This window comes from Engraulis encrasicolus, chromosome 10 (genome assembly GCF_034702125.1).
Source record: "Engraulis encrasicolus isolate BLACKSEA-1 chromosome 10, IST_EnEncr_1.0, whole genome shotgun sequence".
Taxonomy (NCBI): domain Eukaryota; kingdom Metazoa; phylum Chordata; class Actinopteri; order Clupeiformes; family Engraulidae; genus Engraulis; species Engraulis encrasicolus.
This window is the reverse complement of record NC_085866.1, coordinates 17,917,315-17,934,822: the sequence shown is the minus strand read 5'-3', so window position 1 is coordinate 17,934,822 and position 17,508 is coordinate 17,917,315. Positions and strand designations below refer to the sequence as shown.

The window sequence follows — 17,508 nt, the reverse complement described above, 5'->3', positions numbered from 1 at the left end:
CTACCTCCATAATCCCTACACCACCTTCGGTCTTCACTGATATAGATTTACAGTAGGCCTAGGCCTATATTTTGGTCAGACTACCTGAACTTTGCACTTTGCCCAACCTATATAAAATGAAGACAATGCACCCACAAATCTGATATATATAGCACACGGTTTTTATTAGTATATTTAGCTTTGTGAGGTACAGCTTGGGAAGAAAAAAAGAAGTCACATTTGGATGTAATGAAATATTTTACCTAAGCCGTGACATCACAATGAAAAAGCTTAATTTGAAATCATTGGATTCTTCTGTTAAATTGATATGTTAGGTAAGAGAGCCGCCCATGCTGTTTTGCATTGAAACAAATTGAAATGGAGTTTTCATCTTTTTTCTGTTGTTTCACATATATATTTAGCAACACTTTTTTTTTTAAAAGAATTCAGCCACATGTACTGAAAAGAATATCCACTGTTAACACAAAATAAAAATAATAATTGTTTTATAATTTAAATGCTGTCAAAGAGGGGAAATGGGCCTTCAATTAGACATTTATACACAAAAATCTTTTTTTTTCCTGAGGTTTGTTCGTCTGCCATTTTCACAACATGGATTATTTGTATTTAACACTTGAGACCCTATATGAGGGCGTGTAATGGCTTATACATTATTTGAGTAGCAGACTTGAGTTGTTGGCGAGTGGTAGGCTAGGTGCCTGGCTAAGGCCACAGCACCCAGGCTATGTCAACTGAGGCAGGAGCGTGTGTACAAGGCAAGGACTCTCTCTGACTGACTCCACCCTGATTTAGGGGTGAACTACAAAAGGTGGAACATGAAACCTTAGGCCTTTAACCCAGAGGTAGTAAAAACAGGTGGAAGTAGAGCCTGGTGGAATTCATTTAGTTGAGGGAATAAATCCCTGAACTGTCTACAAACAGGTCTACAACTAGCCTCACTGTGGGTTTGACTTAACCAGGTTCATAATTTAATCACCTTTGTAGTATCACCCCTGCACAAGCCCTCATCTCTCACTGTGGTATCTATGAACCAAGTTTCAGACAGTACGCTAGTCCCATTTCCCTTCAATGAGCCAGTAATAATAAATTAAAGACATGTGTTGTCAGGGGAAAGGGAATTGTTTGTATGCTACAAACATAAATAAATCAAAAGCAAAAAAACCTGACAAAAGATAATTTCAAAAGTCTGTACATGTAAACATCACACTTTCACTGAGTCCAAAATGAAGAGGGGGAATTACAGTTCATTTCACATTGGTATTAGTTACAAATTCCAAAAACTGAAGCCAGACTGTTGGTATCTGGTGCAGTTAGGGTAAAACAGGGAAAGAAATTTTAAAAAAGGAAACAAGAGTAACCCACAATACCATCAAATGACAAAAGACGACAATGGCTGGATAACCATTTTGTGACTGGACTGTGGCTATATGCTGCCCTTGATAGAAAAATAAAAAGTTACATTTCTTTCTCTGTTGTGTATGTGTTTTTAATACCTTTTTTCTTTTCTTTTTTGCAGAGCTACACATCTGACCAAACAGACTACTATGAGTGAGAGTTCACACCAGCAGAAGCCTCATCGAGCGTCACACCTGCATGCACCTCCTGAAATGTCTGTGGACTGTCCCTTCATGAGTTACAATACATGTCTGTGTGTGTCTGTGTGTTTGAGAGAGAGAGAGAGAGAGAGAGAGAGAGAGAGAGAGAGAGAGAGAGAGAGAGAGAGAGAGAGAGAGAGAGAGAGAGAGAGAGAGAGAAAGAGAGAGAATATAGCCCTGATCGGGGTCAGATTAGAGAGAAGATAAAGAGCTGGTGACTTTCCACACCTGGAAAACACACTCAGGTCCCATATCTCCTTCCACACAACTGAAGGGAATGTTATCTTTTCCCTCTCTCTCTCTCTCAATTAGATGGTACATTATCAGAATGTATGTGTTTGCGTAATTTGCAAACATTGTTGAACATTTAAGACAAGAGAACACGGCATTGTGATGTATTTAGGTGTGTGTGTGTGTGTGTGTGTGTGTGTGTGTCTGTGTCTGTGTGTGTGCCTGTGTGCTTGCAGGGGATTGTCCACTGATATGCAGCAGGCTTTGTGACGCTGTTTGGGACAGGCTGCTGAGTGATTTGACATCCTGGTTTGGAATGTATATAGGCAATACAGAATTAACGTCACTTGTGATATTTTGATATTGTACAAAATATCTCTGAAAAGACCACTTATACTTGTAATACAAAAAAAGTATTTATAAAATAATAACTGTAATAATAACCGTCACACTAATAAAAATAGAAATCAGGTTTCCAAAAAAGGTGTCGACAGTGGGGCCAACAAGTCGTCTCTCCAGAGGCCCTGAAAAGTCAGATATCTGAGAATGCTCTTGATTATGGCTAAAATACTCTATGGTCTCCCAAGTCCACTGTTATATACTATAGCTGCACACAGAAAGAGGAGTGGAAATCAAAACAGTGAGGATACACCTTTCCAAGATTGTCTTCTGCCTAAGATTTTTTTTCATTGTTCGGTTTGAATAGTTTTGTTTTCTTGAAGTTGTCTGTCCCGTGAGAAAGCAAATATTGAGTGGAACGGTAACGAACGGGGGGAAAGGAAGTCAAAGTATTTAGCAAGAGCGTTGTCATTTAACAACCTTGCCTCTTTTCAACCTTTTTGTTGTTTTTTTTTTAAACTGTTGTCCCTTGATGTTTCTTTTTTTTCAAACTAATGCAGAACTCTGGATGATTTTACTTTCTTTTAAAGTTCCTTCTCTGTTAAACTGTGGCAGAGCTTAGTGGCAAGTGAGGTTAGAGAGCTTCAGCACAAGCAGTAGTAGTAGTAGCAGCGCATGACAATGTCATTTTCTAAGTGAGGTTGGGTGGGGTTGTGTGTTGAGGGTAAAGGGTAACGTGGTGTTGGTGGGGCACGGAGGTGTGTGGATCCATTCATTACTGCAGCGGCACTTTCTTAAAGCACCTGACAAACAGAATGAAGGACACTTCGCAGGCAGGGTGGCCCCTCAGCCCTGTCCCATAATTCAACATTACAAGGACAAGCTTTGGAGTTAGGGGGGTAGAAGGGGACGCTGAGCAATTGCATGTAAGCATGAATGTGAACATCTTTCTGAGATGGTGTGTGTGTGTGTGTGTGTGTGTGTGTGTGTGTGTGTGTGTGTGTGTGTGTGTGTGTGTGTGTGTGTGTGTGTGTCTGAGAAATCGATCTCTTCTTCTTGTCAGTTCCCCATGCCTGGCATTCTGCCTTCCTCTTCTGGTCCCATGGTGCCCTGCACTGCTCAGCTTAACTGGAGGCCCAGGGGAGAGAGGCAAGACATGCTGGCAGGCCAAGAGCGAGGGAGGCACCACAAGGAAACAACGAGTAAAAAAGCGCAGAGAAGAGCGAAAAAATATGATTGGGTGCCCACACAGTGGTCACACTGACATTGGGTAGAGGTAAAAGAAGAAATGAGAGCGAGAGAGATAGAGAGAGCGTAAGAAGCGCAAGAGGGAAAGAACACAGTGAGGTATAGCCACAAACTGGTCATTTTTGCATATTTTCTTCAATTTCTCTGTTGTTTTTTAACCAACAGCGCTTCACAATCCCACAGATTTAGTCTGTTAACCTTATCCCTTGTAAATAAAACACATTAGTTTCTCTCATTCCAATCAAGTTGCTGTGGTTTTAGAAATAATGGAAACGGAAAAACCCAGGCAGAGGGGGTAAAAAAACAAAAACGAAAGGGAGAGGTTGTGATCCTTCACCCATGGAGCCCATCGGGTGGCCTGAGTCCATCTGACCTCTCACACATTCAGTCACACTTGGACACAGCACAAAAACCTGCACACTGTGACAGCAGGTAGGTGTGATCACAGTCGTCATCTTGTAGCACAGAGTGAAGGCGTGTTAGCAGTGGCCAGGCCCAGGCATGCTTGGATTATCTACTGCGTCTCCACACTCCTGCCCTCATGCTAGGCCCCACCCGCACCCGCCTTCACTGGCCGGCCTTCACTCAACCCTAAAATATAAACAGAGAACCAACGGACTTCTCAACCTTAGCTGCTTGGCACAGGGGCTTCTCTACTGCAATTCTCTGTGTGCAAAAGGGAGCAAAGATTACAGTGACGTGACAGTAAAACAAACCCCTCTAAAGCCCGACTGCCCTTGAGAACTTAACAAAAGAAGCACATATCTACGGGACAACTGGATGGATGAAATGATATTGAAAACAAACACAAAACAAGATTTCATTTCGTTTGCTGGAGGCTAGAGGGTTAAAGACCAGAGAAGGCCCCTTGTGGAGGGCTGAGGTTCATGCCCCGCGAGGATTCCCCACAGTGAAACTGAAGGAAAAAAAGAGTAGGTGGGATGAGCTCACTTCCAAGCAACATTCTCTCTAAAGATACAGACATCAGGATCATTGTGAGAGAGGGGCAGAGAAACAGGAACAAAGAGACCCAAAGCAAGCAGCTCTATGAAATCAACTGAGGAACGCAAACTCACGTTACAACCCACGAAAAATAGAATTTTCACCAAAAGAAAGACATTTACAAAATGTAGACGGCAGTTTTTTTGTTGTCGGTTTTTTTTTTTTTTGAAGTACAGTTTTTTTTTTCAAATGTCTCTCGTCAGTTTCTCTGCGGCCATCTGTTAAGTTTCAATAGTTCACTTCTTCCAAAGTTTGCCCCTTCGTGGATTTGGTCTTGAGGTGGTCTGGTTGTGCAGCAGGCTGACGGTCTGATCCGGTCTTCTTGAGGTTTCAGGTCTGTGGCAAATTGGAGTCCAGTGACAGTCCATAGCAGCAGCATGAATTAATGGCCTTTTTTTGAAGAAAAGAAAGAAAGAAAGTAAAAGAAGGGACAGCTGCCCCTTCGTCGCCTCCAAACTGAGCAAAATAAAGGGGAGAGGGGGACAATAGAGGAAGAGGCAGAAAAGAAAAGGTGTGGAGGAGAAAGAAGTGATGAGGGGTGAGTTGAAGCCCAGAGGAGAGTCCAGGATACACGGTGTGGCATGCAGTCAGAGGATGGCGGGATTTGGCATCCGAGCAGTTGGGGCAGTCAGACCCATCCGCTCATGTGGAGCGCCATATGCTTTGCCAGGCCCCGCTATGGCAAGTGCAATTTGCCCCATAATAAACTCCTGCAGATAGTCTTTGAGATGATGGCGTGGCAGGTGTGGGGGTGGTCTGTTATCGTGGCAGGAGAAAAGGAACGGGAATTTCACAGACAGTCGTAGTCGAAACCTCCGTTTGAAACAAAATTAAAAACGCCAATATTTACACAGGACTGGTCTGGAAACGCTGTTGGACTTAAAAACTTTTCAGGTACAACTTACTGTTTAAACTTCCCCTTTCCAACTGTTAGAACGACTCCAATGAGGTCTGTCAGGTTTGAGAACACAGAACACCCGGCAGATCTGAGGTATTTTTTTGTCTTTTCAAAAGGTGGGTAACGAGGTCAGGGTGGTAGCAATGGCATCTCCTTATGCATAAGATAAGCAATCCTCCCCAGGGAGAGCTGGGAGGAAGGGGTGGGGGGGTCTGGAGGAGTAGGGGGGAAAGTGCTTTAGGACACTGAGAGCATTTATTTACAGCAGGTTTGTTAAAGTCTCTCACACTCTCTCTGCTTTCATACACACAAACACACACATACATGTAAAGAACAAAACAATCAAACTGACAAAACAAGAAAAAAAAACATTAAATAAGAAAATGATTTTATATTTTCCAGTTAGACTCATATGTCATTAAAGAAAGTGTTTTAGTTGGTAATGCGAGGAGCCTCTTGTATGAGGCCCGTCTCTTAAAGAGGGAGGCGAGGAGAACTGTCCTGGACCGCAAACCTCACTGACGTTGAGTTTACAACATCTTGCTTCCGAGCCCACGCCTCTCACCCCCTTGGCAGGTGAGACGATTTGGTGGTAGGTATTGGGAGATTGATGTCCACACATTTCACTGTCTTTCGCTTCTCTCCATTTTTTTTTCTTTACTCTTTAAGGAGCAGTATTCCTTTCATGTTAGGGGCTGTTATTCTTTTTGTGATATGGATAGTTCTTCAGTCCAGATGAGGAATTTGAAGACGTTTCCTGGGTAAACGGTGTAGTAGTGCTAGAAAGTACCAAGACAACACCCGGCAACGGTTTGTGGGGGACACAAACGGAGTGGGAGAGAGAGAGAGAGAGAGAGAGAGAGAGAGAGAGAGAGAGAGAGAGAGAGAGAGAGAGAGAGAGAGAGAGAGAGAGAGGGGAGGGAGAGAGAGGCTGAGGGCTAGGATCCATTCCAAGAAAAGAGGTGGGGGCAGTGTGGTAGCGTTATAGAGCAAGAGAAAGAGTGAGGAAGAGGAAGGGACAGGGAGGAGGAGAGTGAGGCGAGAGATGAAAGAGAGAGACAGAGAACAGAAATAAGGGCTAGAAAGAGAGAGAAAGACAGATGTGTAAGGGAGTGTGTGGGCGTGGGCGTGTCTGTGGCTCAGTTTTGCTGCAAGATGAGGTTCTCCAGCTCGTCGGCCGAGCGCATGAGGAAGGCGGCCGACTCGCGGTAGCCAGCGATGAGCTGCCGCACGGCTGTGATCTCGCTGGGGCTGAGCTGGGCCGAGGAGCAGGAGCCAGGGCCTCCCCCGGCCCCAATGCTGTTACTGCCATTACGGCCACCATGACTGTGGCCTGAGTGGCTGTTGGAGCTGGAGCAGGACGAGGAGCTGGACACCAGAGACTTCATGCTGAGGTCAGTCGGGCCTGCAACAGACAAGACCATACACAACATGCTGAATAAGACCAGTAGGGCCAACAACACACAAGACCATTACAATACAATGCTTAAGACCAGTAGGGCCTACAACACACAATACCATACACAATATAATGCATAAGACCAGTCGGGCATGCAACACACAAGACAATACACAATACAATGCATAAGACCAGTCGGGCATGCAACACACAAGACCATACACAACATGCTGAATAAGATCAGATCAGCAGCTCCTACAACACACAAGACCATACACACAGTACGCTGAATAAGTCCAGCAGCTATGTGCTCCACTCCAAGAGCAGCTAGACTCTATACGCGACTTTGCATTAAATTCAACTACCTGCTAACTGTAATGCAAAATGTGGCACAGCATGGGATGAGATCTTGGAATACACTCAATACATTAATATTAGGGCTTTAACTATACACCCAACTCACAACTCGGTTCGTATGATGGGAGCTCAGACTGAAAATGGTCTTCAGAACACCTTTATCTTGTGACCAAGCCTCATGGTCCAAATGTGTCCCGTTTCAGAGATATTGCGATGTCAAATTTGCAGTACAGCATCCGATCTACATAATACAGATACTTTGAAGGCCTTTTTCTCAGTTTAAATCTTGGCGTAGTTACTGCACTTAGTCTTTGTAGGGTAGTATGGTTAAGTTGAGTAGCACAACAACAACAGCCTAAAAATAATACTTGGGCTAACCCCAACATCCAGGGATGAAACCGCATTTAAGGCACATACATGGCCGACATCCGACACCTGACAAAGACCTTTTCTTTAGTCTTCAAGCGCTGATTATACATACATTATCTGGGTATTTTGATAAACAAACATTTTTCTTCCCTACATTTACCAAAATACACCGCATTCCACATTATTACGCAAATGACATTTTTTGCCGTTTTCCCAAATAATCAATAGAAATGAAAGTCGTCATAATTTTCAAGTCATCAGCCATTAGAGTACAATTAAAAAGTGTTTGAATGAACCTTCCCATGATAACGGTATTTTTTTAAATAATAAAAAACTTAAAATGTCCAAAATGCTCTGTTCCAAATTATTACGCAAAACAGTTTTGTAGTGTTGTAATCCAAATGTCTTTCTTTTTTCCCATTTACATCAAAACAGGTGACATTTGGTACCTTCTAAATTACATTTCAATGTTCAAAACTTGGTTATAAGCTGTAACTGGAATGCTGCATTTAACATTGAAGTCAATGGCAAGGCATTGCTTGGTAGTTATGGAAGCCCAGATATCCTTGATGCTTTGCTCTCAGCTGTTTTTGTTTGTTTGATCTGGTGACCCACACTTCACTCTTCAATATACCCGTAGATTTCCATGCCACGTGTAGGTGCTTTGGAGGTGATGACATTCTAACTCACCAGACATAGCATCCCATTCATTTTCAATGGGGTTTTATGTCTGGTGCGTTAGAATGTCATCACCTCAAAAGCACCTAAACGTGGCATGAAAATCTACGGGTATATTGAAGAGTGAAGTGTGGGTCACCAGACCAAACAAACAAAAACAGCTGAGAGCAAAGCATCAAGGATATCTGGGCTTCCATAACTCCCATGCAATGCCCTGCCATTGACTTCAATGTTAAACGCAGCATTCCAGATACTAAGACAAAGAGCTTATCAACAAATATTGAACATTGAAATGTAATTTAGAAGGTACCAATTTCCAACTGTTTTGATGTAAACGGGGAAAAAAGAAAGAAATTTGGATTACAACACTACAAAACTATTTTGCGTAATAATGTGGAACAGAGCATTTTAAGTTTTTTATTATTTTTAAAAATACTGTTATCATTGGAAGGTTCATTCAAAAACTTTTAAATTGTACTCTAATGGCTGATGACTTGAAAATTATGATGACCGTCATTTGTATTGATTATTTGGGGAAACAGCGAAAAATGTAATTTGCGTAATAATGTGGAATGCGGTGTATCTCCGTTCACACCATCAGCAAATCTGCATAAATATGCTATCAAAAGCTGTCATAAATATGTTAAGCTCTGTTCTAGGGGGTATGCTGCCTTTCCAGCTAAATGGAAGGCACTCCACCTGAGGATGCTGCTGTTCCCTGTTTTTTTATTTTTCATGGAGCTCATGGAGAAGCTTGGGAGCTTCCTCCGAACAGAGCCATACCGCCAAATATAAAATGTGTGCATTCAGAAATAGAGCTTCTGAAATGTATCTTTGTTTCCCGTCTCATCTTTGTCTAGAGTGGTACTGACAGAATTCCATTTAAGTCTCCGTTTTAGTCTGTTTATATACAAACTAGGGCTGTCATTTTAACGTGTTCATTCGATTAATTAATTACAAGGCGCATTAACGCGTTGTAAAAATTAATGGCATTAATTATTTATGGGTAGACATACGTTCTAAGCGCATGGCGTGGCAACTGAATTCACTCACTCACGCCGTGATAATAAGCCGTCCGTCAACTTCTAAAGCTAAAATACAATAAATACAACAAATAGGCCTACAGACACTTTTCTGTCTTTTTTCATGAACAAAAGCATCTTTTTGTATGTAATTATTTTTAGATATTTTTGAATTATTACGAGATGTGCCAGTTGACGCTGCATTGCTGCGAACAGCTGTTCAGTTAAAAAATAGCTGTGGACCAACGACGTTTTCCTTCAATTACCACAAGCAATCAGACAATCTCTGCAGCTTAAATACAACTAATAACATGTCAGACCCAATGTGGTGTTTTTCCCATTATCGATTTGTCTATATTTGATAACTTTTAGAAAGCATTTTATCACGAGATGTAAGCTACCAGTCTGCGCTCGGCAGCTGGTTCATCTGATATGAATACAGGCGCATTTCAAGACAGTTTATCATTTGATTTGACCATGGCAGTTGTATAATAGTTGGACTTGTGGTAGGCCTACTTAAATCTTTCATACAACTATAGCCCAGCATACGAATGAATTGACAGTTCAGGCTTTGAAACACACGACGCAAATATTTGTGTTCATGATGTGTGACCGTGGTAGCCAAGCTACTACATAGAGCCTACCGCAATTTCAGCAGAGGTTTCTGCTCATCTGCAGAACAACACTTGTCTATTCACTACAACATCAAACCACTTGATAGATAATTGCCACCTTTTCCACGCTGCACATAAGATTCAAAATATTACAGGCTCCGAAATTACCCCATGACACAAGCTACAGTGCAAGTGTATAGGGATTTCAATTTGACAGCACAAAGTCATCGCAAGTGCTGGAAGGTGATCTTCTCAAGTTGGGTTGTGATTACAGCGATTTGAGTGATACATGCCACGTTCAGAATAAAATAATACCACTGTGAATCTTTGCCACAGATGTCAAGTTGACAACTTTGATCGCTAACTTCCACTGACACCTCAGACACTGGCGTTTTCTAGCTTCAACCAATCGCTATAGACTACAGAGATAGGATGTCTTACCTTTCGTGCAGATAGTTTGGAGAAGTTTACATCAGTCAGTCTTTCTTGTCCTGTCTTATATCCATAGAATATTTTGGTGTAGAATCAATGTTTAGTCCAAGCAAGGGTTATTGGCTAGCTCAGTGCAGTTATCATTCCTGGCTAATCCAGCTCCCCAAAATGTAAACAAAACGTGAATGAATGCATGTTTCATCAGGGGTTGTTCCCATTTCCTTGAACTCTGACCTTTTCTGATAGATAGATAGATAGATAGATAGATAGATAGATAGATAGATAGATAGATAGATAGATAGATAGATAGATAGATAGATAGATAGATAGATAGATAGATAGATAAGATACTGTAGACTCATTTTTTGTGTTGGCTAATTTAGCCTATTTATTCACTAACTCTGTTTACTAGGCCTATTTTAACATATTAGTACATCTTAGGGCTTATAGGCCTATTGTAATTATTATTATTATTATTATTATTATTGTTTCGCGTCATGAAAAGAACATACAAGTAAGTGCGATTAATTAGATTAATTAATTACAAATTCTGTAATTAATTAGATTATTTTTTTTAATCTACTGACAGCCCTAATACAAACACTAACCACTTTTTTTTTAAATCTTCACTTTTGCCAGAGTTTTTAGAAAGATGATAAAAAAGCTTAATTAACATGTAAACAAAAGACACAAACGAAGGGAAAGGTCTTTGTTTATCAAAATACTCGGATATGTATAAACGACCCCTTAGGCACAAACATGGTAGGTCCTTTAGGGCCTTCACAGACAGTCAATCTTGGTCTGTCTGGGAATGTTTGCCTCGTTTGCAGCAAGTTCTTACAAATGCCAACCCTTCAGCTACTCCAACTACTGGGTCCAACTCATCATCTAACCTCACGTCCTCTTACTTTTGCTTGTGGCATTGTGCTTTGCTGACACCCCACCTCCGTGGAGAAAAACAATGAAGTTTCCACGCTGTCAGCCTAGGCACAACAACTTATCAGGAACTAAGTCTAGTGTAATGTAATGGAGTAATGAATGACTGCCTCTTTCCGAAATGTTGCTAAAGCGAGTTAGCAGAGGGGATGTTTTAATAAACGTGTTATTTCCATGATTAATGGCATTCACGGAGTAGCTGAGCATGGGAACATGTGCAGTAGAACATGTGATGTGGTGGTTACTGTAAATGCTTCAATATTTTACATAACTAGCGCAGATGCAAGCACACATGGACGCACGCTCACGCGCACGCACGGACACACGCCCGCACACCTTAAGTGGTGTCAAGCTGCTTCTTTATCCTCCTAGCCTTGCTCCGTGTGTCTTAAAGGTGTCCGTTTGCCGGTGCTGTAATAAGAGCCACTTATGGACCCGTCAATCACCACAGAACACTCCTTACCGTTGCTCTGTGCCGCGCCAGTTGTCAAGGAAACAGGCTGTGGCATGCTGCTGGTGCCCAGTGCGTTGTATCCACGATAACTGTAGTTGAGGCCGCCGTTGATGTACAGCTGATCCTGGGTGTAGGCCGTGGCGGCCAGGGAGTATGCTGTGTGGCCCAGCGACGCCGACTCACGGGGTGCCGGCTTCTCCAGAGCAACGGGCTCCTCCTGATGGACCAGCACACCAATGCGAACGCACACACGCGCACACACACACAAAATTTTCATTGACACGTTAGGCATTTATCATACTCACTGAATTCAATTATAAATCGCTTGTGTTAACAAGCCAAAAGAGCAAAGATGTGGATTTATGCATTAGCATTCTCAAAGCACACACCATCTGATTATGCACATTATGCACATTTTTACTTGATATCAAAGGACACATCAATCAGTTGAACCTGAAGAAATATGTTGCCGATCAAGAGGAGACAAAATGTGAACTCCAGCCTGCTTATCTTGTTATTAACTTGGCTTTGGCTAAATGTAATGAAAATGCAGCTTGTCTTCTCGACTTAAAACTCTTTATTACTGTTACAACAAAATAAGCAGTAGCTTTTTGTCTCCTCTTTCTTGTCATGTAATCTATAGCTACTGGAAATGTGTAATAAAAACGGGGGTTTCTATCTACCGGGGACAAGTCTGGATCAAACATCCATCGTGTAGAACTAGGGAAGTGCAAAAGTCATGATTGCAGTTGTGTTAAAGACGAAGCAGAGAACTGATGACCCAGGGGGAGAACCGCACATATGAAGAATGAAAAAGCCTCTTAGAAGTGGAGAGAGCTGAAGGCAAGGAAGGGCGTAATTACAGAACAGATTCGCACATTATCTCAATCTCAAAGTCAATGTCAATATCTCATTTACTTCAATGCAAAATTAAGGAAGAACCACTAGAGGCCGCTATAACGTTTGTGTCCATGTCACAACACTGTTTTACATCCCAAAGCTGCATAGGAGAGCTTTAAACTGCACAACAGTCACTGGTATTTATCGGTTTCCTAAATAATGTTCATAAATCCAATTGTATTGTGCTATTTTACTCCAACCTTCCTTCTAAGCAAATGTTTTTATATGTTATTTCTCCACTTCTCAGTCCTAAATCTAAATCTGTAACCAGGGATTAGAGTATATCTTACCCAGTCTCTCTGCTGTAACCACAAGTATGTGATTTGCATGCAGATTTGACTTGTGGCTTTCATGGCAATGTCACACAAACATGAGTGTGTCACGTCACCAGATCAAAAAACATGTGTGCATACAGCACATTTGATAAGAGACTTTGTGAGACACCATTTTAACCACATTTGATGGCCTTTAATGGTAAATGTCTGACATTCTACAATTCTTTCACTTGAATTCACACAACAGCATAATTTATATATTAAAGGAACAGTCCCCCTTTTTTGATTTTCACATATTTGCTGTATTTCCAAGCATTTGTGCATATCATTTTCTTCTCAGTGTTATCAGTACTCAGATTTATTAGATCAGAATTCTCAGAAATACTTGGAAATACTGCAAATATGTGAAAATCAAAAAATGGTGGACTGTTCCTTTAATGCATTTTTTGTTTGTCCACGCATAACTCTTTCAGTGGGTCGGCCTAATGTTATGGGCATGTGGCACATATAGAAGATTTTCTGTACCTGAAGCAGCAAAACAACCCCAAAACTCCCACCATGCTCCACAGTGAACACCAATGCAAGTGAGATTGAGGAGGGGGCGAGCGAGAGAGAGAGAGAGAGAGAGGGACGAGAGGATGGGGCGAAGCCAAAGGTACAGAGAAAACAGAACAATCCACTGACCTAGGAAGCCCAGAGTGACGCAGGTCAGTGGTTTGTTCTGTTTTCTCTGCACCTGTGCCTTTACCACATCCTCTCGTCTCTCGTCTCTCTCCCCCTCTATCTCTCTCTCCCCCTCTCTATCTCTCTCTCCCCCTTGCACTGGTGTTTATGGCTGGGGGTGAACATAACTGGTACGCAGGCAGAGGCGCATCTTGCCACCAGGCAAGGCAGGCAGCCGCTTAGGGGCCCAAAGCCCCTAGATAGTGAATAACAGCCCATACTGTACTACAGTTTGGTTCAAATGTTCATTCTTTTGCATTTTCGCTTGGGGCCCCAACTGACCCTGGAATCGCCTCTGTACGCAGGTACGCATGCGCTGCAAAAATAAGCAATGCGCACTGCCACTTGGGTCACCACAGCTCTCTTGTGTACAGACTATGCCTGCTGACAGATTTCACGAGACTGTAAATGTTGCCGGTGTATGTTGGTGAATGATGGTAATAAATCAAACATGTCCAAAAAGAAACAGACAACAAGCAGTTTCTTTGAAGTTTCGCCACCAACAAAGAAACAGCTACTGACGCCAGGGCCAAAAAAAATAGTAAAAAAAAAAAAAAAAGACTTTCCCGAGAAGTGGCTGCAAGAAGTGCCGTGGCTTGGCTGATAAACGGACTGAAATGTGGTGAATTGTGCCACCTGTCCCTTGAAATACGGAATTGTCCTGTGACAGTTAAATCATGCGTTCCGTATTGAACCGGTAGGCCTAAGGGACACGATTTCTCATATCAACTGTAAATCTAGAACTTTTAACTATTGTCAGTGCGACCAAGTTGAGCGTCCTCTCCGAGGCTCTCTCTCCTCCCTCCTCCATTAGGTACCTTTATGAAATTGTGATGTCTGATGGTTAACTCTACAGAATGGACGCGGACCCCCGTCATTCTCATTGGCAACTCCGATGCATAGAGCTTAATAATGCTTGTGCGTGGCACATCATCCCCGGCCAGCTCCACAACCCTCTTTCGTCAGGTTATGTGGCGCTATTCCGACATGTCGCTATTCCGACGTTAATGTCTATTGTCGGAATACCGACACGTTTTCCACCGTCCGCCGCTATTCCTACATGCCGCTATTCCGACATCCCTAACCTTAATCCTAACCCTAACCCTAACCCCTAAAAAGTGTCGGAATAGCGGCATGTCGGAATAGCGCTATGTCGGGATAGCGATTGCCCCCCCTTTCGTCAGCTCCCTCACACCATATCCCACACCGGACACCGCATACAAGTGTTACGTGAGTATATTCCCGTCTGTGCATCAGAATAGCAATAATAATGACGGCAAAATCGTAGTGTAACCATGCAGCTACTGTTCACCGGGCTCAAGAGATTAAAAAAAAAAAAAATCGCGGATGGGGTGTGTACCAAAAAATATTTGCTTGTACACATATGAGGAACTCACTAATGTGCACCCCTGTTTATGGCTCTTCGGCTGGACAGAAATCGCAAGTTCACAGCAGCTTCAACATTTGGGTCAGATTGTTCCAATGACTGATAGTGGACAATCTAACTCAAATGCTGAAGTAACTGCTCGTGCCATCGCTGACAGCAAGCTCTCTACATGACACGGTCCGTGATAAACAATGTGTGGAATTTGTGATCAACATTTTGTATAAGCTTCAGCTGTGCACGCACGTACGCACACACAGACACACAGACACGCACAGAGACATACATACACACACACACACACACACACACAGACAGACACACACACCCCACCTGTGCCTGATAGACGTCCATACGCATCCTCTTGGCAGCGTTGCGTGACTCGCTCTCGCAGGCCGCAGCCAAGATGTTCTCCGCCATGGCAGAGGTGAGGTGAGGTGGTGTTGGTCGAGTCTGGGAGAGTGGAAAAGAAAAATGCAAGTCACGCAAAGATGAGCAACCTCCAACAGCAACACTCAGACACAGTAAAAGCAGCATATTGTAATATTATGAACACAATAATAAAAGTACAACATGAGTATCTGAATCAATCATGTTTCAAGAACACTGCTTGAAGGATTCTTTGCGATGTCCAATAAAAAAGAAGCTGATCAGAATGCCTGGCCAAAGGCCACATGAAGTAGCCTCGCGAGCCATCCTACGTACTTCCGCTGAAGGATTGGCTCCACTACGGTAGTCTGGCCTTGCTCTTCTGTGGAGTGTCCAGATCAGTGGGATTTTGATCGCAACGCCCCCCATCTAATCTAATCACAAAACAGCCAATAAGCGAATAAGCGCCCCACGTGGGGGAGAAAGGGGGAGGACGCTCGTGACGAAAATGTCTGCGCCAATGGCTCTGGTCTGCGCTATTGTTGTTGAGTAACTGTCGGCGATTGGGTGACAGCTGTCCAATCATTTCAAACCATAACTGAGTGCAAACTTCCCGCTTCCTGCAATCGCGTCAGATCACACAACTTCCAGACCATTAATACAAAATGAAATGGTAGTATTATGGGATGGTCAGGACCAGGCTACACATGAAGTGGCGTCATGGAAAAATAGAGAAACCTTTTGTGAAAATGTAATTACTTTGTTAGATTGTTGCTCTAAGACCATGTTAACACAACAGAGTTCCAGAATCACTGGATGGACACAGCAGTCTGTCTTACATGTACAAACTTGTAGTACTGCATGAGTGATTCAGCCACTATAGAACGATAGCCGAAGCGTCCTGTCCTCATACTATCTGCAAGTGAGGCCATTGGATCTTTTCACTTCTGTCATTCTGGATTTTACGTAACGAACATGTGAATGACACTCAATTGGAGAAACACCATTTAAGCAGCCAAGTAAACAACAATCCGCAGAGCGGCAGAAAACATTCTTCCCTAGCAACTTGGTCAGGCACTGCACCATCAGGTCATCCAAAAGGACTCAAAACCTGTCTTCTAATCACAGCGCTCTACCTGTGTAGCATTTTTTTGTTGGGGAAGGCATAGCCTGGTGGAGACCCTATTGCATGCAGTTTAACCGTTTGAAAAGTTTGAACTGTTTTTAACACCAGCGTTGCGGCAGTGTTCATTTCGTCGGAAATGGGCTGTTGAATTTTTTTTTGTCTCGTCTCGTCGGCCGAAATTAACATTGTGCTGTAGTAAAAAATGTTATGCATATTGTCTCTTGCCAGGCTGCAATTAATCACCAAGAAACACAAAGTCATGGACCTCCTCGGCCAACAAGCCATACCTCCATGCCGTTCTTCTTCATGCGGCGGCAGGACTTGAGGTAGGTACGTATGCGCTTGCGAGCGCGCTCCTGGAACTCAGGAAACTGGCGGCAGCAGGACTCGATGATGGCCTGGATCTTCTCCTTGGGCTGCTTGGAGATGGGTACCATGCGGTCCAGGTTCTCATCCACAAAGAGACGCACAAACATCTGCCAAGGGGAGAGCGGGAGAGCGTTGGAGCAACAACAACAACAACAACAACAACAACAGTCCATAGGCAAAACAACTTATTTTCAGTTTTTTTATTCATTTTATCATTATTATTATTATTATTATTATTATTATTATTATTATTATTATTATACTATTTTTTGGGGCATTTTTTGCCTTTAGTGTTACAGGATAGTATGAGAGGAGACGGGAAACCATTGGGAGAGAGAGATGGGGCAGGGTCGGGAAATGACCCTGGCCGGACTTGAACAGGGGTCCCCGTGGGCATGCAAGCCCAAATGGGGCGCGCGCCCCATATTTTTTGGTCTTTTAGACTTTATTGTTGGCAGGACAGTAGAGAGAGACAGGGGAAGGGTCAGCAAAGGACCCGGGCCAGAATCGAACCCACATATTGATTTCTGAACATCTCCCTAAATTAAAACTTTACTATTGTTTTGTTTTGAAGTGAATATCATCTTGTTTTCTTAGTTTTCCTGAAAATCTGATAAGTTTGAAATGGTTCCTTTTTTTCCTCAGAGCCGTGTGTGACATTTTGCAGCCCAAAAAAAACCTGCAGTAGTAGTAGCTGATACTTCTTGATTTATATCTTACATTAAAGGCCTTTAACCGCTCCGGGTCTACTCCTTCAGTGTCATTGATCTTGTCGTTGTCATCATGGT

General features: G+C 42.8%; 1 protein-coding gene across 2 annotated transcripts in view; it reads right to left on the bottom strand.

Annotated features, from left to right (window-relative positions):
• Positions 1 to 140: 140 nt before the first annotated feature.
• The window catches only part of nol4lb (nucleolar protein 4-like b), a 113,619-nt gene continuing 96,251 nt past the window's right edge, over positions 141 to 17,508 (bottom strand). For both annotated transcript variants that reach the window (XM_063208253.1, XM_063208254.1), the window contains 5 exons: positions 17,441 to 17,508; positions 16,639 to 16,827; positions 15,190 to 15,309; positions 11,584 to 11,791; positions 141 to 6,718 (listed from right to left, as the gene is read on the bottom strand). The exon at positions 17,441 to 17,508 is cut by the window's right edge and continues 112 nt beyond it. In XM_063208253.1, the coding sequence (XP_063064323.1) occupies positions 6,453 to 6,718; positions 11,584 to 11,791; positions 15,190 to 15,309; positions 16,639 to 16,827; positions 17,441 to 17,508 (851 nt within the window). In that variant the 3' untranslated portion in view covers positions 141 to 6,452. The remainder of the gene's footprint in view (positions 6,719 to 11,583; positions 11,792 to 15,189; positions 15,310 to 16,638; positions 16,828 to 17,440) is intronic.